The 27827-nt window shown below is 40.4% G+C and overlaps 1 protein-coding gene and 1 long non-coding RNA gene across 2 annotated transcripts in view; one reads left to right on the top strand and one right to left on the bottom strand.

The window, feature by feature from the left end:
• GMFB (glia maturation factor beta) overlaps window positions 1-162 on the bottom strand; it is a 40525-nt gene extending 40363 nt beyond the window's left edge. The window contains exon 1 of the mRNA XM_069091955.1: window positions 50-162. Coding sequence (XP_068948056.1) covers window positions 50-52 — 3 coding nt within the window. The 5' untranslated portion in view covers window positions 53-162. The remainder of the gene's footprint in view (window positions 1-49) is intronic.
• LOC138164279 (uncharacterized) lies at window positions 100-27827 on the top strand. The gene is made up of 2 exons (XR_011169022.1): window positions 100-237; window positions 27430-27827. It is a non-coding gene; the product is annotated as an uncharacterized lncRNA (long non-coding RNA).

Genomic DNA, 27827 nt, shown 5'->3' with positions numbered 1-27827 from the left:
AGAAGGCCCCGTCCACCGCCCACGCCCGCCCTCCCAGGCGGCCGCTCACCATTTTCCTTCCGGCCTGCCAGCGCCCTCTCAAGCACGGAATCCCTACCGCCTTCCTTCCCGGGCGCCGGGGGAGATGCCCCAATCCAATCAGCGAGCGGGGACGGGGCGGAGTCTGCGGCAGCCGGGGAAACGGTGCGCGATACTGCTCAAAGTTAGCCAATGCGCGATTTTCAAGTGTAATGCCAGGTTTGGGGTTTCTTTGTTTTTTTATCTCCAGAGTTTTTTGATCCTGAGTAGGAAATTTTGGGTCCCTTCCCCTCATATGTTTGTATTTACTTACTTATAAAATACAAAGATGCATGTATTTTGTAAAACTGGAGGCAAGATGGCATAGTAGATGAAGAAGCCAGACGTGAAGTCAGAAAGACCCAACTTCTGCTTAGAGTGTAAACAGAATCCAGGCTAGGAGAGTTTTTGCCCCAAGGAAAGGAGCCCCTGTTCTTGGGACCCACCATTAGAATTTAGAGTCACCCAGCTTATGAAGGAGAAACCCAACCAGAGTGGTCTGGGAAGAGGGGGAATCTTTTGTCCAGATTGCTGGAGGCAGAAGAGTCTTATGATTAAGTCCCATTCTCAATAAGAGGAGCTGAAGGCTTTTAGCTTACCTCCTCATTAATGTGCCTACCCCTTCATTAATTGTCCACCCAACAGGGTTGATTTTTCATAGCATCTATGTGTTGATAATTCTGCAGATGGCCACAGCTGCTGGTGATCTGGAGTCCCTCCAGCCTGACCCTGGGGCTAAAACCTTGGGATGGAGCTGGGCTTGGCTCCCAGAATGCTGCTCTGGCCAATTCCTGGCGGCTTCTCTGCGTCATATTGTGGGTTCTGTAGATCCAAAGTTTGTTCAGAGTCCCCTTTTACATGGACTGGAGGTGTTGAGAGCCCGAGCCTCATGGAGGTCCTGTTTCTACTCAGCCATCTTGACTCTGCCCCATCAGATCTGATCTTAAGGAAAATTGCTTTGGCAGCATTGTGTGGGATGCAGTAAAGTAGTGAAAGACCAATCAAGTCTGATGCCAGCAATATGAGCAAAGAATAAGGACCTGAATTAAGGTAGGAATGCTGTGAGCAGAGGGAAAGAGTCTGAGTCAAGACATGTTTTAGAGAAAGTAAGATTTGACCTTATGATGGGACATATCTGTTGAAGTAGAGTGGAGACTCAAAGATAACTTTGAATTTTCAAATCTGGGATTCTGGAAAGATGGTGGTTCCTTTGACAGAAATAGTGATGTATAGAAGACGGAATTGGTTTTGGGAAAACAGAATGAGTACAGTTTTGGACATTTTGAGTTTGAGTTGTCACCAGCTATCTTATTTAAAATGTCCAACAGACAGTTAATGATGTGGGACTGTAATGATAACGAGAATTTGAAAATCTTCCCTATCCCTTAATAGACCTAAGGGAATTTGAAGACCTTCCCTGCCCTTAATAGGTCAAATGCAATCACATGGAGCCCATGATGGCAGGAGCTTGCTGAAAGAGTAGAACAGGAAAGGTGGAACAAGAAGGAGCAGAGGATAGTATGACCAGAGCTGGGGAACAGGCAGCTCAGAGACAGAGTATTTAGCATGAGTGAGAGAGGGTCATTTTTGTTGAAGGAAACCTGTTTTGTTTTGAAGGCCTAATGGAGGGCTTGGGGATGTCAGTGCTCCCTGCATTGGTTATGTGAGCCAACTTCTTGGTTGCTATGATGGATTTGGCTTTCTTGGTGTTGGGACTCAGCTTTCTGATGTTTGAATGAATGTTATGGTTCTGTTTTCCATGTGGAGAGTCTGTTCCATTTTGTGGTTCAGAACTATACCAGCACATTTATAACCACTGTGGGGCTTCTGTGGATATCGCATTAGCATTATATTTGATGACAAGGATGGGATCAGACCTCTATTTGGAGGCAGGAGGGCTTTAGAGAGAGAAAGGGATATCCCAGAATGGGAAGATTTACCTTATTCCTCTTTAGCAAGAGAATGGGCAAAAAGCACAGGGCTCTGTGAAAACTGGGAACCTAGGTTACAGAAAGGAGAACCCAGAGATTTAGAAAGATGTTTGCAAGGAATACCAATAGAACCAGGGAGAGAATGGGCTGGGGTGTGTAGGAGAGGCTGGGCCTTGCTAACAAGTTATTGTCTTATATGTAAAAGCAGAGATAAGCTGCTGGAGGAGAAAGTTAAGATGGAAAGGGAGTTGCCTGGTTTGTGTGAGAATTTTTCTGTGGCAGAGCAGCTGGGCTCTCCTTTGGAAGTGCAAGCTGGAGGGTCTCAGGTGATAAAAGAACAAGCTACTGTTCAGTTAGCTAAAAGGAAGCAGATAAACTAACAAAAGGAATGTGCATGCAACTTTTGTACAGAAGGGAATAGTTGCCCCGATGGGTACCAAGAGAATGTGTGGGAGGAGAATAGAACAAAGTTAGATGAGGGGTCTTCTAATGCCGAAGTTTGTCCCATACTAAGAAGAAAGCAGGAGAACCACCAGGATCAAACAGAGTTCGTGGAGATAATTTAGAATTTTACTCAATAAGAGGTTACTGATATATTAAGTCTATTCACCCAAGGTATGGGAGAATCTTTAGTGTCTTGGATAGTGAGAATCAGTGATGAAGGGGCTGGAGGAGTATAGTAGATAGTATGGATTGCTTGAAATTCATAGGTATTAGAATCCTTTTGTACAGCAAGGTTTTAGGGATTACCATATGCAAGGAGGTAACAATGCAACTAATCTGTTAGCCTTAGCTGAAAAGGTATGCAATAAGCAATATCCTATTGACATGTGGCCTGGTGGAGATAGACTCTGGTATTCACTTAGAGACTGTATGAGAAAGCCAAAGGATTCAAAACTTCTCCATTTGCTGTAACCAATGGTTCCAGGTATGGAGGGTGTGGTACTGGCTGATGGAGCACCTGTGTTTTCTTGTTGTTAATTATTAGGCCAGTTAGCTCAGACAACAGAGAGTAGATCCATACTGTCTTGCAACTCAGCTTCAGGGACTGCATTGGGTACACAATCATCTGCAAACAGAAAATCATATACCAACACTCCCTCCACTTTGGTCTCTGCTTATAGCCTTTTAAATTGAGGAATTTACCATCACTGGGGTAGCTGACCTTGATGCTGTGTTCATACTCACTTAAGGCATTTGACAAGATGGCTGAAAACATCATGCTCAAAAACTTGGGAGCAAAAACAGAATGTTGTATCACCCCACTGGCAACTGGGGAAGCAGGAGAGTGTTGTCCATTTTCCACAGCTGGGGCAATCATGCCGTGATGAAATTGATGTGCTGCAATGCTCATGAATTTCTCCAGGCAACCATTTTCTGACATAATTTCCCATAAGCCTTCGTGGTTGACTATCAAAGGCCTACAAATATTGTGTACAGACCTCTCTTCTGCTCCCAGCATTTCTCCTGGAGTTGTTGGGCAGTAAACACCATAACGACTGTTTCTCAGCCCTTTCTAAGGCCATGCTGGCTCTCTGGTAAAAAACCATCTTCCAGGGGAAATATCAGCTTATTAAGGAGGACTCTGGCCAGGTATAAGTCAAAGGCAATATTCCAAATGTCATAGGAATATCTATTTCCTGTGCCTTCTTGGAGATGGATAATGGAGTCATCCTTGAACTCCTAGGTCATTACCTCTTCTTGCCATATAGACCAGAAAATTACAGTCAGTTTTTGTATCAGTAGTGAACTTGCCACCTTGTAAATCTCAGCTGGAATAGAATTAACACCAGGTGCTTTGCCCCAGGAAAGCCTGATGGCATTCAAAACCTATCTTCAGTAGGAAATATGGCTAGAGAGGGATTGACTTCAACCTGAGGTAAATGGCCAATGGCTTCAGTATTGATTGATGACAGTCTACTGAGAACACTAAGCACTAAACACTTAACAAATGCTAATTCATTCATTTATTCATTCATGGCTGGCAATACAGAACTCTCCTTGAATAGATGATGGATTTGGGGCAGTCCCTTTTCAAAAGTATTTGCTTCTGATTACCCCCTCCCCCAATATGGCTTCCCTTCTATCACCCCTCCCTTATCGCCTTCCCCCTTATTTTCCTGAACTGTAAGATACCCAGTTGAGTGTGTATGTTATTCCCTTCTTAATTCAAATCCAATGAGAATGAGGTTCACTCATTCCCTCTCACCTCCTGCCTCTTCCCCTCCATTGTGAAACCTTTTTCTTGCCTTTTTTTGTGAAATAATTTAGCCTATTCTATCTCTCCCTTCCTCCTTCTCCTAACATATTCCTCTCTAACCTCTTAATTTTATTTTTTAGATATTATCCCTTCATATTCAACTCACCCTGTGCCATTTATCTATCCATCTCTCTCTCTCTCTCTCTCTCTCTCTCTCTCTCTCTCTCTCCCTATTTATCTATCTATCTCCTCCAGGTACCCTAATTCTGAGAAAGGTCTCATGAGTTATAAATATCATCTTTCCATGTAGAAACATGAACAGTTCAACTTTAATAAGTCCCTTATGATTTCTCTTTCCTGGTTATCTTTTCATGCTTCTCTTGATTCTTGTATTTGAACGTCAAATAATCTATTCAGTTCTGGTCTTTTCAGCAAAGATGCTTGAAAATCCTCTATTTCATTGAATGTCCATTTCCCCTCCCCCCCAGTATTATATTCAGTTTTGCTGGGGAGGTGATTCTTGGTTTTAATCTTAGCTTAGGTTTTAATCCTCTGACCTCTGGAATATCATATTCCAAGCCCTTCAATCCCTTCATGTAGAAGCTGCTAGTCTTGTGTTATTCTGATTGTATTTCCACAGTACTCAAATTGTTTCTTTCTGCCTGCTTGCAATATTTTCTCCTTGATCTGGGAACTCTGGAATTTGGCTACTTTATTTCTAGGAGTTTTCTTTTGGAATCTCTCTCAAGAGGCAATCTATGGATTCTTTCAATTTCTATTTTACCCTCTTGTCCTAGAAAATCAGGGCAGTTTCCCTTCATAATTTATTGAAAGATGATGTCTAGGCTCTTTTCCCCCCTGCTGTTTTGAGGGGGAAGGTAGGGTAACTGGGGTTAAGTGACTTTCCCAAGGTCACATGGCTAGTAAGTGTTAAGTGTCTGAGACCAGATTTGAAGTTGTCTTCCTGACTCCAGGGCCAGTACTCTCTTCACTGTGCTACCTAGCAGCCCCTAGGCTCTTTTTTTGATCATGGCTTTCAGGTAGTCCAATGATTTTTAAATGATCTCTCCTTAATCCATTTTCCATGTCAGTGGTTTTTCCAATGAGATAGTTCATATTGTCTTCTATTTTCTCATTCTTTTAGTTTTATTTTATAATATCTTGATTCTTCCTAAAGTCATTAGGTTATGTTTTGTTCCATTCTCATTTTTTTCAAATCAAATGCTTTATTAACTTCTGGTTTACATCATTCATTTCTGCAAGATTTTGAGTTACAAATTTTCTCCCCCTTTTTCCCCTACCCACCACCCCAAAATAGCAATCCCACTGGATATCCCCTCCTCCAATCTGTTCTCTCCCATATCTTCTCCCATACTCCCTTAGACTTTCCAGTATGGCATGGTGGATCTCTATGCCCCAGTGCCTGTATATCTTATTTCCCAGTTACATGTAAAATAATATTAATAATAATATATATATATATATTTTTTAAACATTTGATTTTAAAACTTTGAATTCCAGATTCATTCCCTTCTTCCCTTGTCACCCATCCTTACTGGGAAGATAAACAATTCAGTATAGGTTGTACATATGTAGCTATGCAAAACATTTCTGTAGTGGATATAGTGTAAAAGACTGACTATATTTTCCTCCCTCCTATCCCACCTCCTACTTGTTGTATTCTCTCCTTTGATCCCGTCCCTTTTCAAAAGTGGGTGTTTCCAACTTCCCTCCTCCCCAGCCTGCCCTCCCTTCCATCCTCCCCGCTCTCATCCCCTTCCCCCCTACTCTTCTGTAGGGTGAGATACCCTGTTTAGTGTATATATCATTCCCTCCTTAAGCCAAATTCAATGAGAATAAGCTTTACCCGTTCCCTTTTGCCTTCCTGTTCTTCCCCTCCATTGTAACCATTTTCCCTTGCCTCTTCTATATGAGATAGTTTACCCCATTCTATCTCTCCCCATCTCCTCATTATATTACTTTCTCACTTCTTGATTTCACCTTTTAAGTATCATCCCTTCCTATTAATTTGGTCCTATGCCCTCTATCTATGTATATCTGTAAACATATATATACACATTCACATATGTATACATACACCCATGTACCCTCCTATACAGACATATATATATTCCCTTCAACTATTTTCATACTGAGATAAGTTTCATCAGTTACAATGATCGTTTTTCAATGTAGGAATGTAAATAGTTCAACTTTGTTAAATTCCTTATGATTTCTTTTGCCTGTTTACCTTTTCATGCTTCTCTTGCTTCTTGTATCTGAATGTCAAATTTTCTATTCAACTCTGATTTTGCATCAAGAATGCTTGAAAGGGGGCGGCCAGGTGGCTCAAGGAGTAACAGCACCATCTCCAGTGTCAGGATGACCTAGAGATCAAATCCAGGCTCAGATACTTAGCACCACACCCAGAAATAACTGGCTGTGTAACTTTGAGCAAGTTACTTAACCCCGATTGCTTAAAAAAAAAAAAGAGAATGCTTGAAAGTCCTCTATTCCACTGAATGACCATATTTTCCCCTGAAACATGATACTCAGTTTTGCTGGTTTTAATCTTTTTTTTAAGTTTTTAAAAATTCTTGGTTTTAATCCCACCTCCTTTGACCTCTGGAATATCATATTCCAAGCCCTTCAATCACTCAGTGTAGAAGCTGCCAGATCCTGGGTTATCCTGAATGTGTTTCCACAATATTCCAATTGTTTCTTCCTGGCTGCTTGTAATATTCTCTCCTTAATCTGGGAATTTCAGAACCTGGCTATAATATTCCTAGGAGTTTTCCTTTTGTTATGTGGCAGGTACTGTGCCTAACTCTTTTACAAATATTATCTCACTTGATCCTCACAAAAAAACTGAAAGGGAGATGATGTTCTTCTCCCCATTTCACAATTAGGACACACAGGTGAAGTCATTTATTCAGCATGATATATCTGGTAAGTCCCTGAGGCCATACTGGAACACAGGTCTTCCTGATTCCAGGCCCAGTGCTCCAAGGGATAGCGAACTCTCCTGTCCCTGCTCTGTTACTGCCTATGTCTTCTGGTAGGTTAGTGAATGTTTCCTTTATGAACTGGAATATTAAGGCATGGGGAGTGTAAAAGGTTGTTATTAATGATATTGATTTACTGGTTATGGTTCCTGTCATTCTAATGTAGTTTCTTATTTATCTTTTTTTTTTTGAACATCTGCTTCTGCTTTGTCACATACCATGACTGTCCTGTCTACTCTTTTGGAATCACTTCATGTATAACATATAAAAGAACATATATATATATATATACACATGTATATTTTTTACACTTTACATGTATAACATGTAAAAGAAAACATATTTCCAGCAGCCTGAAAAACAAAAAAAAAGAATTCAAGTATCAAAGAGCCAGTTAGGAATACACAGGATTTTTAGCCTTCCCCTAAAGAAGCTGAGAGCATGAAATGCGATAATGCAGAATTCAAAGAATATAAGCTTACAATCAAAATAACTTCACCTGCCAAACAGTTTAATCTCGTAGGGGAAAACCTGTACTTCTATTGAAAGGTAGGATTTCCAAACATTCCTGATGAAAAGCTGAGAGCTGCATAGAAGCTTCAACATGTAAATGTGGCATTGGATAGAAGGTGGCCCAAGCTCCCAGGAGGAAGCTTGTCTAAATTCACTTCTGGGGCTGGGGTCTCCTCAGTGAGCCACTCTCAAGCATTATCACGCTAACATAGAGACCTAAGGATACCCTGGGGATACCAACGAGACCATTGGAGAGGGAAGAAGAGTTGTCTAGACTTTTATGGGACCAGCCAATCAAACAAGCATTTATTAAGTGCCTAATGTGTATATGCCAGGCACTGTGATCAAATACAAATCCTTTGTACTTCGCATTTTTCACCAGACAAAAATACAGGCTGTCCTATATTTGTTATATTCTTAGCCTGATTGCTCACATGCAAGCTTAAGGATCTTTACCCTTTTTTGTGGAGAATTAAAAGCCAAATTCTAATGTCCCCTGAGGAAACAGTGGTTTGGTGGCAAAAGCTGCTCTGGGAGGCAGAATTGTATTCTGGAAAGAACTCTGGCTGCTCTAGAGTCAGAGGACCTGGGTTCCATGCTGCCTCTCATGCTTAGTACCTGTGTGACTCTGGGCAACAACTCAACCTTTTTAGGCCTCAGATTCTTTTCTCCTGGCTAGGAGGTGATCAGTGAGGCCACCAGAGTGTCTGGGATGATGCTTGTTCCCTTCCCTGATGCATGTCTTATAGCAACAGCTGCTTGCTTTACGTGTCTTCTTCTGTACTCTGATCTGCAGTCGACATCTTTATTTCTTTTTCCCTGGCTCTGACTCTGCCTGTCTCTGTCTCTGCATCTCTATGTCTGTCTTTGTTTTCTTCTCTGTCTCTCAATATATACAATATATATGCCTTTGTATACATATGTGTGCACGTGTGGGTATCTCCTGATATTTTGGAGCCTCTGGTGATTTAGATTTGCTTCCAGCTTGCAGTCTAGGACAAAGCTGGGAAGAAGCCCTCCCCTCCTCCTGGCCTAAGGAGAATAATGGAGGCCTCATAAGGAGGTAGCCTGAGTGCCAGCAACTCAAGATTCCGGGTATCCTTGGCAATAACCTGTCACCATGGCAACCAATGACTGGAAGTAGCTTCTCCTGCCTTGCTAAATTTTGCTTCTAAAGAGATTATATCCCACAAAGGTGGGGTGGCTAACTTGATCTGGATTTCCACTGGAAAAGGTGTGAGACCCCCCCATTCCACTCCCTGCTCTTTGACCATGCCAGGGGCAAGCATCCTGGGGTCCAGGGGTTGGGCTTCTGGGCACAGGGGACTTCAGTGCCTGTTTATGCTTTCATTTTAACATTGACTAAATGATTCACATCATCAATAATTTGCAGTGATTAAGCCAAACCATCTAGCTCCAGTTACTTATATAATGGTAGGGGTTCATTTGTGTTACCTGACAAGGAAAAAATTCCTTTTTGCTTTTTCATTGTTATTGCTAAAAATCACCAGGAGTGGGGCCTCCCTCCAGGATTAGCTGGACTGTATTTGCACCCTACACATTTCATGTTCAGCCAGAGGTCAGATGGTTGGAGGAAGAATCTGGTCCTAGGTAGCTTTGAAAGATCAAAGATCCTAGGCAACTGTATCAGTAGACTTGATCTCAGTTCCACTCCCTAACTGGGAAGATCCCTAGCACAAACTGTGTAGGCTTATGCAAACACCCTTCCAGGAGTAATATTCATTGTTCTCAAGACCCTCTCAGCTCTGTCTGTATGCTGAGGACCCTTCCAGAGTGGTCAGTTTATGTATATCTATATATATAGTCAGAGGTCCCCCTGGAGCAGTGATGTTCTGGGATCCAAGATCCCTTTCACCTCTGGCATTCTCCAGTGGCTCCCAATCATCTCTAGGACCAAATACAAAATCCTCTTTTGGGCATTTAAAGTCATTGGTAACCTATTTCCCACTTACCTTTTCGGTTATCTTTTACCTTACACTCCACAATGGACTCTTTGATCTAGTGATTCTGGTCTCCTTGCTGCTCTAGGAACAGACCACTCATCTCTTGTCTCCAAGTATTTTTTCTGGCTGTCCTTCATGTCTGGAATGCTTTCCCTCCTCATCTCCATCTGCTGACCTCCCTGCCTTCCTTCAAGTCCCGGCTGAAATCCTACCTTCTACAGGAAGCCTTTCCCAACTGGTCGTAACTCTCGTACTTCCCTCTATTAATAATTTCTCAGATATCCTATGTGTTACTTATTAGTAATGAGTTACGGGCACCTTGTGTTCCCCATTAGATAGTGTGCTCTTTGAGGGCAGAAACTCTCTTTTACCTTTCTTTGTGTCCTCAGGACTTAGCACAGTAGCTGGCTTATAGTAAGTGCTTAATAAATATTCTTCACTGACTGACTGAAGGTCTGGGTTCACTATGAATTTATATTACTTGATCTCAACTGGGTCCTCATGGTAGCCAGGTAGTGGTTTAACACCTCTCTAATCAACTGGTTCTTCCACTAACCAAAGCAGCCATTCCAAATCTTTTCATCCCTCCTTAAGTCTTCCATGGCATCCCTCCCCAACCCTCTCAGCTGAGGCCCTTATCTGACATTTCACTGAATAAAATGAAGTCATTTGCTAAGAGCTTCTTCTTTTCCCTTTCCCCTCCAGCCACATAACTCAGACATCTTCCCCATTATCTACTCCCTCACTTTTCTCTAACATGAAGAGGTGACCCTTCCTTTGCCAAGGCACCCCCCTCCATATGTGACCTTGATCACTTTCTATTCTGTCTTCTCCAGAACATTTCTTCTTCTATCCTTCCCACTCTTCCTCTAATCTTTGACGTCTGACACCTTCTTGTCTACAAACATGCCCCTGTCACCCTCTTCCTTTAATAGTCCTCACTTGAGAGAGGAAGGACTGATACAGAGGAATTAGTTGGGGGTGGAGGGTGGGTAGTTCTGGAACCCTCCTCTCGTTAGGAATGGGTTAAAGAGGAAACAATACATATATAGAGAGAATGTATAAAAGTCTTCTCAATTCGAAAGAAATAAGAGGGTAAGGCAATAGGGTGAAGAGAGAAGATATGGGAGGGATTCTTGGAGTGGGGTAGGTTGAGGAAAAGGAGGGCAAGGTAGCAGGTAGAAATAAAGTAGATGAGTGAGGAGGAAAAGGAATAGGGTGAGAAGAATAACGAGAAAAAGAGGAAGGAAGGAAAATATACAAGTAATTAAAGTATAGAATGTCAATGGGATGAATTTAACAATAAAATGAAAATGGATAGCAGATTAAAAATTTGAATTCAGGAATATGTTGGTTTTAGGAAATGCTATAAAAATGAGAGATACATACAAACATAAAATAAAGGTCAGGAGTAGAATTTATTACATTAAAAAGCAGACATAGTAATAATGATCTCAGACAAAGTTAAAGCTACAACCAGATTTAATCAAAAGAGAAAAATAGGGCAACTACACTATCTATCAGCCATATTTTACCAATAGTTTTATACCAGATAAAATATCTAGACAGTATAAAAATGAGAGTATATCTGCCAAAATAGACATGGGAACTATCCAAATATAAACACAAAAGACCTTTTATACAAACAAAGTTAGATCTAAATAACTGAAGTAATATTTATCGTTCATGGGTAGGTAAAGCTAACATAATAAAAAATGAAAATTTTAACTAACTAATCTATTTATAGAATACCATCCCAATTGAATTACTGAAAAATTATCTTGCTGAGTCAGAAAAAATAACGGAGTTCACTTGGAAGAGCAGAGTGTCAGGAATTTCAGGGAAACCAGGGGAAAAAGATGTGAAGACACTAGGTTCAGCAGTATCAGACCTTAAATAATATTATATGTGGAGAGCAACAGTGAAGTTTAAAATGGATAATTTTGATTATTTTAAATAAAAAATTTCCTGTATAAATAATGTAGCCAAGAAGAGAGGGAATGCAGAAAAGCTGGGGGGGGGGAATATTCTCATAGACAATCTCCCAGACAGAATGTGATTGGGTGGAATACTGTTGTGCAGGAAATGATGAGCTGGTGGATTTAGAACAATATGGAAAGACTTGGACTTATAAAGGAAGATGCTGTCTAGGTACAGAGAGACAGATGATAAGTGGAAATAAGAACAATGAGGTCTTACATATATGTGTTTGAGTGTATATGGGTATATGTATCTATCTATGGATATCTATGTATATATGAATGTATACATATATGTATGTGTGTATGTGTGCATGTTGGTGTGTGAGTGTGTATGTTTGCATATCCATGTTTAATTGTAGCCTTCCTGTGGGGTTAGGGGGAGGAAGAGGAAAAAATAAAGTAAAAAATGCACAGCAGAGGACAAAAGAAAACACACCGTGTTTCCCCGATAATAAGACCTATCCCGAAAATAAGCCCTCCCCTTACTGTGTAAGATTCCTCTAAAATAAGCCCTCCCCCGAAAATAAGCCCTATTGAGATTGCTACTGCAGTGAAGGTGATCCCCTGTGCTACACGCTACATTACGGTACCCTCTGTATGCACCGTCCCCCCCCCCGTGAAATGCACGCCGCACTCCGAGCTGCATCCAATCAGAGCTGCAGCAGTGAGCGCGTCATCCTGTTCTTCCCCAGTGATTTGCTTATTGAATAAAGGTACATTTTTTTGTTCACATTTACCTGTTTATTAAAATTGATGTCAATGTTTATTAAAATAGCCCTCCCCTGAAAATAAGCCCTCTGGTGTTTTTATGTCCAAAAAATTTAATAAGACAGTGTCTTATTATCGGGGAAACACGGTACATGGAAGTAAAGAAAAGATGGACAGTTTAAAAAAGAATGTGTAGTATTTATTATATGGGTTTTCTTGAAATGGAAATATATTGTTTTCTATGGAATCCTCTCCTATGTTCTGCTGTGTGCATGGCAATTTTTTTCTTTTCTTATTTTGTATTTAAGTTTAAAATAAATTCAACTATAATGGAAAAAGTAATTCTCTCTTGATCCTACCATACCCAGCCATTCCACATCCTAGAAATCCCCAGCTGTCATCCCATGTCACTCCCCACTTTCTCAACTGAACTCCTTGGAGAGTACAGCTGTACTCAGTGAAGGAAGGCTTGAAACATTCATTAAGGTCTTACTGTGTACAAAGCATTTTCTTAAGTGCTGGGGATAGAAACAGAAAAGAAAATCCGTGTTCTTGAGGAGCTCACATTCTAATGGGAAAGACAATCATATGGCTTTCAATCTTATTAAAGCAAATGGCTCTCTCAGAAGTCACCAGTGATCTCTTAATTGCTAGATTGTTAATTGCTAGGTCTTTTCTTCATCCTCATCTTTCTTCCCCTCTCTGTAGCCTCTGATATGATTGGTTACCCTCTTCCTGGATACTGCCTTCTCTCTAAGGTTTTGTGACACTGCTGTCTCCCAGGTCTCCTCCTATTCCTCTAACTGTTCCTTCTCAGGCTCCTTTGCTGGGCCTTTACCCAGTTCAAACCTACAAACCATGAGAGTCCCCCAGTGGCCTGTCCTGGGCCCTCTTCTCTCACTTGGTAATGCCCTAAGCTCCAGTGAGTTCCGTGATTATCTCTATGCAGTGACTCTCAAATGTTTATTTCCAGCTCTAACTTTTTCTCAAAAGCTTCAGTCTCATGTCATGCTTTTTGCAAATGTTGAACGGGATGTCTTATAGGCATCTTCACTTCAACATAGACAAAGTGGGACTCATTATCTTGCCCGCCCCCCAGGCCTATCCTCTGTTATATTTTCCTATCACACTCATGGGTACCACTGTCCTCCCAGTCAGTCATTCAGCCTCATAACCCTGGTGTCATGCTGGACTCCTCACTCACACTCACCCCATATCACCAGTCTGTTGTCAAGTCTTGTTTCTGCTTTGAAACAGTTCTCTAAATCTTCACGGTTCTTTACTTACACTGCCACTGTGGTGCAGGGCCTCATCCCCTCACTCCTAGACTATTGCAATAACCTGATAGTGAGTCTGCCTGCCTCAAGTCTCTCCCCTCTCCAGTGTATTCCAAAGTGACCTTCCTAAAACATAGGTGTGACTATGTCACCCTCTGAGCAGTGAACTCCAGTGGCTCCCTATTATATCCAGGGACCAATAAAAATCTTTCAAAGCCCTTCACTACCTGGCCCTTTTGACCTTTCCTGTTGTTTCACACTTCACTCTCTTCCATGAAAAATTAGCCATCTGACTGATCGTTGTACCTCACTCTGTATCCAAATTCTAGGCCTTTTCACTGGCTGTCCCCCCATGCCTAGAAGGCTTTCCCTCCTTAGCTCTGCCTCCTGGCCTCCCTGGCTTCCCAGAAGACTCAACGCCACTCCCACCATCTGCAGGGGGCCTTTCCAGGCCTCTCATCTGCCTATTGTCTCCCTCGCTGGGATGTGAGTTCCAGGAGGACTCGGTGTCACTGCCTTTCTTTGTATCCCCAGTGTTTAGTACCTTCTCTGCTAATTAGCAAGGTCTCAATAATGCTGTTTGACCGACAAAGGCGAAACAACAAACGCTAGAACAGCTACAAAAAAAACAGGCCCATTAACACGCTGCTGGTGTAGTGCTCGATCAATAGAGCCATTCCGGAAAGCAATTTGGAACTGGGTCCCTAAAGCCACTCAATTGCACAGGCTTCTCTTAGCTGTGTTTCCACAACAAGGCCCTCAGCCCCAAGGAGATCCCCAAAGTAAAAGGAAAATACATGTAAAAATAATTGTGAGAGCTCTTTTGGTAGTGGCCAAGGCCTAGAAACCAAGGTTATGAAGTGACTGAAAATATCATTGTGTGGGAATGTAATGGAATAGTATTGTGGCATAAGGGAGCTTGCAGAGCAAGCAGGAAGTTGCCTGAACTCTCCCAAATTTACTTCCAATAAGTATAAGAGAATGCCTCAAAATGAATTCTGAAAATGCAGAACCAACCAAAACACAGGGTGAAAGAAGACAACTTGGAAGGTCAACAGGAAGGGGGAGGAAGGCCAGTAGCTCACTGGTAGTAACTGGTCATTTGTAGTAACTGTATGTGAGTTGGTGCCCAGCAGGATGCCATCCCCCAACCTTTTTGCCAATGCTCCAGTACCCCAGCTCTGCTGAAAGGAGCCTTGAATCGCTGCTCCATTCTGACCCTTATACCTGCTCCTCTCCACCTTCTCAGTGAGGGGGTGCCAATCCCCTCCAAACTAACAACTCTGCAGAGTAGACTCCCTGATGTGTTCTATGGAACTTGGTTCTTGACATTTGCCCTGCCACTGTCCCTCTTAGTGGCTCTGACCTTTCCATATACCCTGAAGGCAACCTATCTTATGTGCATTGTTGTCCCCAATTAGAGTAAGAGCTCCTTGAGAGCACTGACTCTATCTACTTGTAATGGCAGCTTTTAGCATAGCTCTTGGCCCATAGTAAGGAAGTACTTAACCAATGATTTTTTATTCATTCACTTGTTCATTCTTTTACTTTCCAATGAAATTACTTGTGTTTTGAGCCTTGTGAGCATGTGTGCTTGTCTGGAAAGCTGATACAGCTGGTGGAGTTGGGAGTGTATTGTCAAATGCTGCAGTTCCCCTATTATCTGGAGGGTTGAGATTGGGGGGCAGCAAAGGTCAGGTACATGAAAGGTCTTTGTAGGTATCTGCACCCTTGATCACAAGGGGGAGCCACTCACCAAGAGTCATTCTCCTATACCCTCCTTTGGTGACAGGGAAAGCCTATCAGAGACTCAAGCTTTCCAGAGGACACCGGGACCAAGTCCTCAGCTGCCTGGCAGACCAAGAGAGAGAGGTGTCCTTGAAGGCACAGGGTTGTAAGTGATAGAGACAATGTGTATAGCTCTTTCACTGTGCGTGTGTGTATGTGAGAGCGTGAGCATGTATGTGTGTGCGTGTATGTGCGTGTGTGTTTGTATGTATGTGTGTGTGTGTGTGAGTGTACAGGAAGGCTTTGTGCTAGAGGGAGAACAGGAGGGAAGTGGGAGAGCCAAGTTCAACAGAGACACTTCCCTCCTTTCCTTTCTTTCTCCTCCTACCATGCTTTCAACCCTCAGCCTGAGAACCTCAACATACTACCCGTGTACCTGCAGGAGACGCTAGGCTTTTGCCCTGTGTCTCATCTCTCTTCTAGGCTTTTACCAGTGAGGAAGGGAGGGAGGAGGGCAGCAGCTGTCCTAGGCTTCTTTCTCCCTTCAGTTAGGGAGGCAGTATCCCTAAGGGGTGGGGGATCAGGAAGGAGGGCTGGTGATTTTTTAAAAATCGTATTTCATGGTGGAAGGCAGGGCAGGCTGGGAGAGAGGGAAGTTGGAAGCACCCACTTTTGAGAAGGGACAGGGTCAAACTAGAGAATAAAACAAGTGGGGGGTGGGATGGGATGGAGGGAAATATAGTCAGTCTTTCACAATATCTCCACTATGGAAATATTTTGCATAGCTACACATGTACAACCTATATTGAATTGCTTATCTTCCCAGTAAGGGTGGCTGACGAAGGAGGTAGGGAAAGAATCTGGAATTCAAAGGTTTAAAATCAAATGTTTAAAATATATATATATAATTATTATTATTATTTTACATGTAACTGGGAAATAAGATATACAGGCATTGGGACATAGAGATCCACCATGCCCTACTGGAAAGTCGGAGGGGGGATGAGGGAAGATATAGGAGAGAGCAGATTGGGGGAGGGGATATTCAATGGGATCGAGATTTTGGGGTGGTGGGTAGGGGAAAATGGGGAGAAAATTTGTAACTCAAAATCTTGTGAAAATGAATGATATAAAATAAACTACAAAAAAATAAAAATAGTATTTCATTTTTCCCCAATTACATGTCAAGGAAATCTTTAACATTTATTTTTACACGATTTTGAATTCCAGATTTTTCTCTCTCTTTCCCCTCCCCTCTTCTCAAAATGGTAGACAGTTTGATATAGAGGTAGTGGTAGCTGTCCTCATATATCTGAAGGAATTAGGGATTAAACTTTGATGTGGCTTCAGAATGGAGATCTAGAATCAAGGTGAAAGATAAAGCTTCTGGCACGTAGTAAGTGCTTAATAAATACTCCTGGGATTGATTGATAAGTGGATTGATTGCAGGGATACAGGTTTGTCTGAACATAATGGAATACTGAATTTAACAAGCAGAATGACCTAGGTTGGGAGGTAGTGAGTTCCCCATAATTGAAGGATTCCAATCAGACTAGAAGGCCTCTTGTCACAGACATCATAAAGAGGATTCATTGTATCTCAGGTAGGAAATGAGAGGCTGACTCTAAATCCTTTCAGGCTTAAGATTTTAGGCTCCTGTGAGCTGTGTCTTTTGGCACTGTTTTGATGGGATTGGGCAGGAGGGTGAGTGGCATCATTTCTATACTCCTTTTTCCTAGAAAGTTGGCAACCTCTCTTTCAACAGGAAATATACTGGTGCCCTTGTTTAATCCCTGCTGCATGGGGGACCTGGAGTCAGGCCCCAGAGATTGTCCTCAGTGGGGCTACCTATGGAGCCCTTTTTGTGACATCTTCAAGATCTCCTAATTGCCAGATCTCTTTCCTGCCTTTCTCTTCCTAGAGGGACATCATTTGTTTAACATCTGCAAACTCTGTGTCCCCAGACTTTTTCCTCCATGTCCTTGCTCTCTGGTTCCCTTGCTTTGAGTGGTATGTAAAATCCCTTCTCACCTCTCTTGCTGCCATTTCCACCTGCCACTGCCCCTCTCTTGCTGGTGCAGACTGCAGGCTTCCTTTCCCACCTCCCTGGGGAAGCCATCCTTCCCAGGGTTGTCTCCACTCATGCCTACTGTTCCCTGGTATTTGCTGTACTTAGGGTACTCATTCTTCAGCCATTAGTGGTCCACCCACAGGCTTCCCCTTACTTGCCTCCATCTCCTTTTCTCCTATTCAAGGAGAGATATGCCTTGAGACAAATAAAATAATAAAACAACTCATTGCTCTACAACTCAGAGGTAGATAGAGCTTTCCTTACAAAAGTCCTGCTAGATACAAAATGCCGGGATCATTTCCATTTTAGAGATGAGGAAACTGAGTCAGAAAGAGTTTCATAGGCAAGATAGCAGGGGCCTGGATCAGAAAATGGCAAAGAAGTTGCCAATCAGAGTTCCTGGAAGGAAGGGCCCTCATCAGAGCAGAGCCCTCTATCATTCATTCTAAGAGTCTTGACCAAGATATGCTTCATATCTCAACAGTGCTTTACTGTACAGATATTGGGGTACCTGGGGGTTCAGTGGATAGACCTCTGGTTCTGGAGATAGCAAGACATGACCTCAAATCTGGCCTCAGTCACTTACTAGCTATGTGACATGGGAAAGTCCCTTAAACTTGTTTGCCTCACTTTCTTTATCTATAAAATGAGCTGGAGAAGGAAATGGCAAAGCACTCCAGTATCCCTGCCAAGAAAACCCAAATAGGGTCAGGAAAAGGTCTGAGAGGACTGAAAAATGACTGAGCAACACAAGTGTACAGTATAAGACCTACAGAAGAAAAAATTTTAAAGAAAAATGCAGCAAAACGAATCAATATATTGAGAATGTCTGAAAAGAAATGAATGTTGCCATCCCTGTGGACATCCATCATGGAAAGGAATGGTGAGACTTCTCTTCCTCTCTTAAAGGGCCATGTTTATTGAGTTTTGTGTTTCTCATACAGAACTGGTCTCCTTCAATAGAATGTACTTTTCCCTGAGGTCAGGAACTTTTTCCTTTTCATCTTTGGACTCCTACCACTGAAAGCACAGTGGCACTTAGTAGATTTTTAATAAATGTTTTTTGACCAATTTAGTACCATTGAAGATTATGTCACAGTCTTTTGCTGACATCTGGTGGTTAAAATTAAAAAAAAAATCTTAAAGCTATTGTAGCACAGTCTTTGTTATCTATCATCTAGTGGTACAAGCTGACATTGCAGAATTTAGCGATTTTTTTGGGGGGGGGGAGGGGTTGCATCTTGAAAACAGATGGAATATTTTATTGTAACAAAACTTTCAGATCACAGAGGAATATATTACATAATTGAGATCCCTGCCTTGCAGCCAGTGCAGACATTTTAGTCTTTTAGTTTGCTGTCTCCTGTCGAAATGTCCAATTCCTTTTAAACTACATTTTTATGCAATTTTATCACATGTTACTGCTTCTTCCTGTTCAAGCAGGCAGAATGGATAGAAATAAAATCTTAAATCTATGAAATGAAGAGACTACTAAATTCCTTCAATGACCATAGGAATTCAGACTAAATCACCAGCATCAAAATTATCTATTAAACTCCCCATCATAGCAAAAGTCATCTGATACAGAATAAGCCTTCATAGCAGTGTGGATACCACTGTGTTGATGTTACACTCAAATGTAGTGAGGCTAATGAAGTCTTCATGTTACTCAACCAAAACAGCCAAACTTTGTGAGGAAATAAATGCAAAAAGGAAAGATCTTTGCTTTGAAGGAAATATATGAAAGAAATATCAAGTTTGACTCAGACTTTACCAGTATGAAATCAGGCATTCTGGGAAATATTTGCCCAGTTGCCTAGGGCTTGTCATTGTTCATTCTATCATTCATGCCCAACTTTATGGGATGCCATAGACTTTTATCCATAGGGTTTTCTTAGCAAAGATGCTGGAGTGGGACTGGGAGCCAAGATGGTGGAGTGAAATCAGGAATTTGCTTCAGCTTCTGCTCCAACTCCCTCCAATACCTGTAAAATATGACTCTGAACAAATTTTACAGCTACAGAACCCACAAAGTGATAGAGAGAAGGAAATCTCCTGCTGAAGGCTATAGAGGATCACAGGGCAGTGGGACTCTGACCCTGAAGTCTGAATAAGTACTCTCAGGGGTGGCTAGGTGGTGCAGTCGGTAAAGCACCGGCCCTGGAGTCAGGAAGACCGGAGTTCGGTTCTGGCCTGAGACACTTAACACCCACACAAAAATACTAGCCGTGTAACCTTGGGCAAGTTACTTAACTCCAGTTGCCCTCCAAAAGGCAAAAAAAAAAAAAAAGAAATAAAGTCCTCTCAGCTGAAGAGTCTTCTACCAAACCTGGATTGGTTCCCCACCCCCCAGGAAGGAGCTCAAACACACAGGTGTTTTCAAAATCCTTCTTAAGGTCCTCTATGGCCTATAACCAGCTTGTATTTTTCTTGGAAGCTTTTGGTGCAGGAGTTCTGACTTTGCTGTCTTCCTCCTGTTCTATGCTTTGATCCTTTTTGTCCCCAAAATAGGAGTGTAAAGTTGGGTTGCTCTGTTTCCTTTGCTTCCTTTGCCTAGTCATGTTGCCACTCAATTACTTGACTTTTGGGCTTTTTGCCATAGTAGGACTCTACCTCCAGACAGGGGAGCTTTGTCCCAAATGCTGGGGTTTTCTGAGCTGCCAAAGGTATTAGTTGGGTGCCCTTGCTGAAGCTTCCACATGCTCTGGCAAGCTGGTTGCACACCCTAGGACCTCCACCCTAGACTGTAATCCACATCCAAGCAGTTTAAAGCAAGAGCTATTACTGGTCAGACTGGTTGCTTGGTTTGGTCCCCCTACAGTCTTCAGGCCAGGAGCTGAAGCTGCCACATGGCTTCATCTGCAGGGCTTTGGTACCTCAGCCACTTCTTGCCCCAGGGGCAAAGGTCCATCCCACTACCGAACTACTGGATCCCAAAGTCCACACTGCACAGACCTCTCACTTTGTCCTTAGCATCTATGTGTTGATAATTCTGGAAACCACCACAGGTGCTAGTGATGTGAATTCCCTCCAGCCAGTGGCTGGTCAGGCTCCCCCTGGGACTAAAACTTCTGGCTTGTGTGGGGCTGGGTTTGGCTCCCAAAGCACTGTCCTGGCCCCTTCCTGCCAGCCTGCTGGGCTCAGTGGAAGGTTAGCTTCTCTGTGTAATTTTGTGGGTTCTGTAGCTCCAAAGTTTCTTTAGAGTAACCTTTTACATGAATTGGAGGAGGTGGGAGCTAGAACCCCACGGAAGTCCTGTTTCTACTCCAATATCTTAGACCCCCCCATGCCCAATGTACATATTTTTGGTAACACTTTTACTATATATTAGTTCTGATTCTAATGTTTTATGGGACAAAATACGTGTACAACTTCTTGGTGTTTGAGATAATTCAAATATTACAAAGTATGTCAGAAAACATCCAAAATTGTCATTGCTCTAGAATTGATCCAGGAACATTGCCAACACAATGATGTTAACATTGTTGAAGTTATTTCCTTTTAATTTGATGTCTATGATTTTACATATTTTACCTGTATTGATTATTGTATTGTTTCTTTGTATATGCCTTCCTGCTGTGACCAGACTGATATCACAGCCTTTGTAACCATTATTGAGTTGATAATGTATGTATTGAATGTATGTATGTATTGAAAATGTGTGAACATAACTTTTAAAGGTCAGGATTTATATAGGAATATTACTTGTAGAAATTGTAATCTCACACAATGTATTATTAAATGTCAACAGTATGTAATGATAGTAGAATGCAAAACCGCAGTGTAAATGTTGCTATACTTATATTTGTATAACCCCATATATTTGGAATAATGAAACTTCTAATGTTACTTGGAGTGAAATTAGGAATAGGTTTAATGGCACTTTGCATAGTCATAATTTCAACTAGGATATAAATTAATTGTCCTATATGACTGAACAAATTATACAAAGTCATATTTCAGGAACTGATCCTGAAGATATAGCCAATCAGATATTTCACTGGATAAATCAGATTAATCCATGTAATAATCTTAACTTTCTATTGCTTCACTTTGTTCTAGTTGCATGCTTGCTGATGATATTGTGCCTTGTTGAACCTCTGAAGATTTCACATGCTTGGCCAGTCTTTCCTGGCTTTGGGAACCAAGGTTCATGCTCTTAAATTAGTTGTACAGAAAAGGGGAGATGTTGAGGGCCAGTTTCTGACCCAGTCCATACATGGGAAGATTCTGTCTGATCCAGGATTTCTCCCAAGCCAGCTTCCCATGAAGGCTATATTATGTCTTAAGATTGGCTCACCATCTCTTCCTGACTTGCAGGAGTTTAGGACGTGATAACCAAGCAGTGACCTAGACATAGATGCATGCAAGGGAACAAGGACATTAAAACATACAGATTTGCATAAATGAACAAGGACATTAAACATTTTCTCATGGGAACCCATGAGATAATTTCCTTACATTCATTATATAAATGCTGTCCTTTGATCAATTAATCAAAAGTGCTATGACAGATCCCACATGGCTTGTGTCCATCATTCCACACTTCTTGATTCGGCCTGTGACCATTTTGATGCAGGCATTAACTAAACATATATGTACCAAGTGGTATAGCATCCAGATTCCTAGAGGAGAAGTTAAGGGAGTTAGAGGAAAAGATAGATAGCAAAACTATACTAGTGGGGGACCTCAGTCTCCCCCTTTCTGTCCTTGATAAATCTAACCTCAAAATAAAGAAGAAAGAAGTTAAGGAGATGAATATAGTTTTAGAGAAAGTAGATATGATAGACCTCTGGAGAAAATTGAATGGGGATAAGAAGGAGTATACTTTCTTCTCAGGGGTACATGGCATATACACAAATATTTTTGTCTATTGACATGTCTATTGATCATGTACTAGGGCATAAAAACCTTACAATCCAGTACAGAAAGGCAGAAATACTAAATGCATCCTTTTCAGATCATGATGCAATAAAAATTATATGTAATAAAGGGCCATGGAAAGATAGACTAAAAAGTAATTGGAAACTAAATAATTTGATTGTCAAGAATGAATGTGTCAGGGGCAGCTAGGTGGTGCAATGAATAGAGCACCAGCCCTGGAGTCAGGAGGACCTGAGTTCAACTCTGGCCTCAGACACAACACAAAAGCTAGCTGTGTGACCTTGGGCAAGTCACTTAACCCCAATTGCCCTCCCCCCCAAAAAAAGAAATCAAAGAATGAGCTTGTCTAACAAGAAATCATAGAAACAATCAGTAATTTCATTCAAGAGAATGACAACAATGACAAAACATACCAAAACTTGTGGGATGCAGTGAAAGAAGTTCTTAGGAGAAGTTTTATATCTCTGAATGCACACATGAATAAAATAGAGAAAATGGAGATGAATAAATTGGGCATGCAACTGGAAAAGCTAGAAAACGAACAAATTGTAAAACCCCAATAAAATACTAAATTAGAAACACTAAAAATCAAAGGAGAGATTAATAAAATTGACATAAAAAACTATTGAACCAATAAATAAAACTAAGAGCTGGCTTTATGGAAAAAAAACAATAAAATTGATAAACCTTTAGTCAATTTAATAAAAAAAGAAGAAAACCAAATTCCAAGTATTAAAAATGAAAAGGGTGAATTAACTTCCAATGAAGAGGAAATTAAAACAATAATTAGGTATTATTTTGCCCAATTGTTTGCCCATAAATTTGATAATCTTAGTGAAATGGATGAATATTTACAAAAATATAATTTGCCCAGATTAACTGAAGAGGAAATAGAGTACTTAAATAACCCCATCTCAGAAAAAAAGAAATTGAACAAGCCATCAGTGAACTCCTTAGGAAAAAATTTCTAGGGCCAGATGGTTTTACAAACAAATTATATCAAACATTTAGAGAATAATTGATTCCAATACTTTATAAACTATTTGGGAAAATTGGAGAAGAAGGAATTCTACCAAATTATTTTATGACACAAATATGGTACTGATACCTAAATCAAGAAGAGCCAACACAGAGAAAGGAAATTATAGACCAATTTCCCTGATTAATATAGATGCAAAAATTTGAAATAAAATATTAGCAAAAAGACTACAACAACTTATCACAAGTTTATACACTTATACCAAACTTAAACAAACTTATACACTTTGAACAGGTAGGATTTATTCCAAGAATGCAAGGATGGTTCAATATTAGGGAAAATATTAGTATAATCAATCATATCAACAACAAAACTAGTAGAAACCATATGATTATCTCAATAGATGTAGAAAAAGCCTTTGACAAAATACAACACCCATTCCTATTAAAAACACTAGAAAGCATAGGAATCAATGGAGTCTTCCTTAAAATAATAAATAGCATATTTCTAAAACCATTAGCAAGTATTATACATACTGGGGATAAGCTAGAAGCATTTCCAATAAGATTGGGGGTGAAACAAGGAGGTCCACTATCACCCCTCTTATTCAATTTGGTATGAAATGTTAGCTGTAGCAATAAGAGAAGAAAAAGAAATCAAAGGAATCAGATTAGACAAAGAAGAGACTTATATATGTATATTACATACATAATGTATCATATACAATATGTATATTACATACATACATAAAGAGCTATCACTCTTTGGACATGATATAATGATATACTTAGAGAATTCAGTAAAAAAAAAACTACTTGAGATAATAAATAAATTTAGCATAGTTGCAGGATATAAAATAAACCCACATAAATCTTCAGCATTCCTATACATTTTTAATGAAGTCTAACAGCAAGAAATAGAAAGAGCAATTCCATTTAAAGTTACTGTAGACAATATAAACTATTTGGGAATGTACCTGTGTAGCAGCAAGCACCCCAGCGTCCCCAGGGTGGCTGCTCACACAGGTTCTTGGATCTGCTTTGATAAAGGAAAGCAACTCAAAATGGGTTAACAAGCTTACTATAATCAGTCAAATATGTATCATTTACCTAGTTCAGGGGGAAAAGGTCAGCACCCCAAACTTCAGAATATACAGACAGAATTATCAAGACAGAGAAACAGATCAAGTAGACAGATTTCAAACTGTTCAACCATTACATCCATACCCAATCAACATCTGGGTTTCAACATCTGGGTTTTTCAAAGCTGAGGTGGGGCTCTCAACAACGGCTTCCCAGAATCCAGATCAAATCACAGAACACTTCTCAAAGTGAGCCCCAAAACAAAGCTACACATCAGGGCTTATATAGCCTTCTCCTGGCTCAGAGAATGTAACAACCTTATTGACCCACTGGCCAATCAAAAAGTATCTACTGAAAAACAAGCCTCCCTCCCCAGGCTCCAGGTGCACTTCAGCCTAGGGGCAGGGAAGATCTTTAAATTTGCATTCCCATTTCAACCTGCCAAAACAAACCCAGGAACTATATGAACACAATTATGAAACACTTTTCACACAAATGAAGTCATATCTAAATAATTGGAAAAACATCAGTTGCTCATGGCTAGGTCGAGCTAACATAATAAAAATGACAATTTTATCTAAAGTAATTTACCTATTTAGTGCCATACCAATTAATCTACCAGAGAATGACATTATAGAGGTAGAAAAAATAATAACAAAATTCATCTGGGAGAACAAAAGGTACAGAATATCAAGGGATCTGATGAAAAGAAATGCTAGGGAAGGTGTCCTAGGCATACCAGATTTTAAATTGTATTATAAAGCAGCAGTCATCAAAACTACTTGGTACTGGCTGAGGAATAGAGTGGTGTATCATTGGAATAGATTAGGTACATGAGACACAGTAGTCAATGAACTATAGTAATCTATTGTTTAACAAACCCAAAGACCCTAGCTTCTGGGATAAGAATTCACTGTTTGACAAAAACTGCTAGGAAAACTGGAATATAGTATGGCAGAAACTGGGCATAGACCAATATCTTACACCATATACCAAAACAAAATCTAAATGGGTGCATGATCTAGATATAAAAGCTGAGATCATAAGCAATCTGAGAGAGCAAGGAATAGTTTAGCTGTCAGATCTATGAAGAAAGGAGGAATTTATGGCCAAACAAGAGATAGAGAGCATTACAAAATGCAAAATGAATAATTTTGATTATATTAAATTGAAAAGGTTTTGTACAAATAAAGTTAATATAACCAAGATTAGGAGAGAAGTGGAAAATTAGAAAAGAATTTTTACAACCAATGTCTCTGATAAAGGCCTCATTTCTAAAATATACAGAAAATTGAGTCAAATTTATAAGAATACAAGTCATTCCCCAATTGATAAATGGTCAAAGGATTTGAACAGGCAGTTTTCAGAGGAAGAAATTAAAGATATCTGTAAGCATATGAAAAAATGCTCTACATCATTATTGATTAGAGAAATACAAATGAAACATCTCTGAGGTACCACATCTCACTGGCCAGATTGGCTAAGATGACAAAACAGGAAAATGATAAATGCTGGAGAGGATGTGGGAAAATGGGAACACTAATGCATTGATGGTGGAGTTGTGAAATGACCATTCTGGAGAGCAATCTGGAACTATGCCCAAAGGGCTATAAATAAGTGCATACCCTTTGACCCAGCAATACCACTTCTAAGGCTGTATCCCAAAGAGATCATTGAAGTGGGAAAAGGACCCGTTTGTACAAAAAGATTTATAGCAGCTCTCTTTGTGGTGGCAAAGAATTGGAAATCCAGGGGATTTCCCCATCAATTGGGGAATGGCTCAAGAAATTGTGGTATATGAATGTAATGGAATATGATTGTGCTATAAGAAATGAGAAGCAAACAAACTTCATAATAACCTGGAGAGACTTAGATAAACTGATGCTGTGTGAGGAGAACAGAACCAGGAGAACTTTGTACAGTTACAGACACATCATATATGTGATGACTAATTTGGATAGACTGGGATCCTCTCAAGCAATGCAAGGTTATAAGATAACTCCAAAAGACTCATGATGGAAAGGGATATCCTCATCCAGAGAAAGAATTGCAGAGCCTGAATGCAGATTGTAGCAAAATATTTGCTTTTTTTTTCTGTTTTATTTTGTTTTGTTTCTTCTTTCTCAATGTTCACTCCACTAGTTATAATCCTTCTTAACAACTTTACTAATGTTTAATGTGAAGGTATTTGTAGATCCTATATTTGATTGTATGCCATCATGGGGGGGAGGGTGGGGGAGGGGGAGAAAATTTGAAACTCAAGACCCTGTGGAACTGAATGTTGTAAACTAAATATAAATAAATAAATTTAATTAAAAAATAAATAAAGAAAAAAGAAATAAAAAAAAAGACTAGGGAGACCAGTTGGCAAAATTAGGAAGTCAAAATAAGGGAGCTAAAACTAGGGGGTCAAACTTACTGAATAAAGAAGTGAAATTTTCAAAATTTAGGAAGGAAAATTAAAGCAAGAAATTGTCAAAATTACAAAGTCCAAATTAGGGATTTGATTTGTTCAAATTGTTTAAATCTCTTCTGAGGGGCCACATGGCTTACCTTGGGTGAAAGAATATCAATTAATCTCAATTTAGAAGTGGGTGGTATGCCCTTTTAGAAATAAAAGTATGAGACACCTAATGAACCTTTTGGGTAAAAACAGAGAACTTTCCTCAAGAGTACTTAGTTTAAATAGCTATGTTCACAGCACTATGCTCACCCAAAATAAGTTTCTTTCCCTTTCAAAAAAAAATTCCAGTTCATTACCCAAGTTGTCAAAATAAGGATATCAGAATTAGGGAGCCAAAATTAGTGAGAAGAATTGCTTAACTAAAGAAGCAAAATTTGCAAAATTCTGGAATCAAAATTAAAGGGAAAAATTTTCAAAGTTACAAAGTCAAATGAGGGAGGTCCAAATCAGGGAGGAAGGCAATTTATTCAAACTGTTTAAATCTCTCCAGAGGGGCCAAGTGGCTTGGTGTGGGTGAAAGACTATTGTGAAAAATTAATTTTTTTCTAGTTTTTCTAATATTTTCTATATTTTTTTTCTTGAAGGCTCAGAGCTCCACTCCTCCCCCTCCCTGTTGAGGGCCAGCCTCTAACCCAGTCCATGCATGGGAAGATGGAAGACTCTGGACCAGGATTTCTCCCAAGCCAGCTCCCCGTGAAGGCTATATTATGTCTTAAGATTGAGTCACCGTTTCTTCCCGACTTGCAGGAGTTTAGGACGTGATAACTGAGCAGTGATCCAGACATAGATGCATGCAAGGGAACGAGGACATTAAATAAAACACATGGGTTTACATTAGTAAACGAGGACATTAAAACATACAGATTTGCGTAAATGAATAAGGACATTAAACATTTTTTCATGGGAACCTAAGAGATGATTGCTTTTCATTCATTATATAAACCCTGCCCTCTGATCAATAAATCAGAACTGCTATGACAGA

Source organism: Petaurus breviceps, unplaced genomic scaffold, assembly GCF_028583685.1.
Source record: "Petaurus breviceps papuanus isolate PSGF00001 unplaced genomic scaffold, PetGlider_PUasm1.0 189, whole genome shotgun sequence".
Lineage (NCBI taxonomy): Eukaryota > Metazoa > Chordata > Mammalia > Diprotodontia > Petauridae > Petaurus > Petaurus breviceps.
This window is presented reverse-complemented; position numbering and strand designations above follow the sequence as displayed.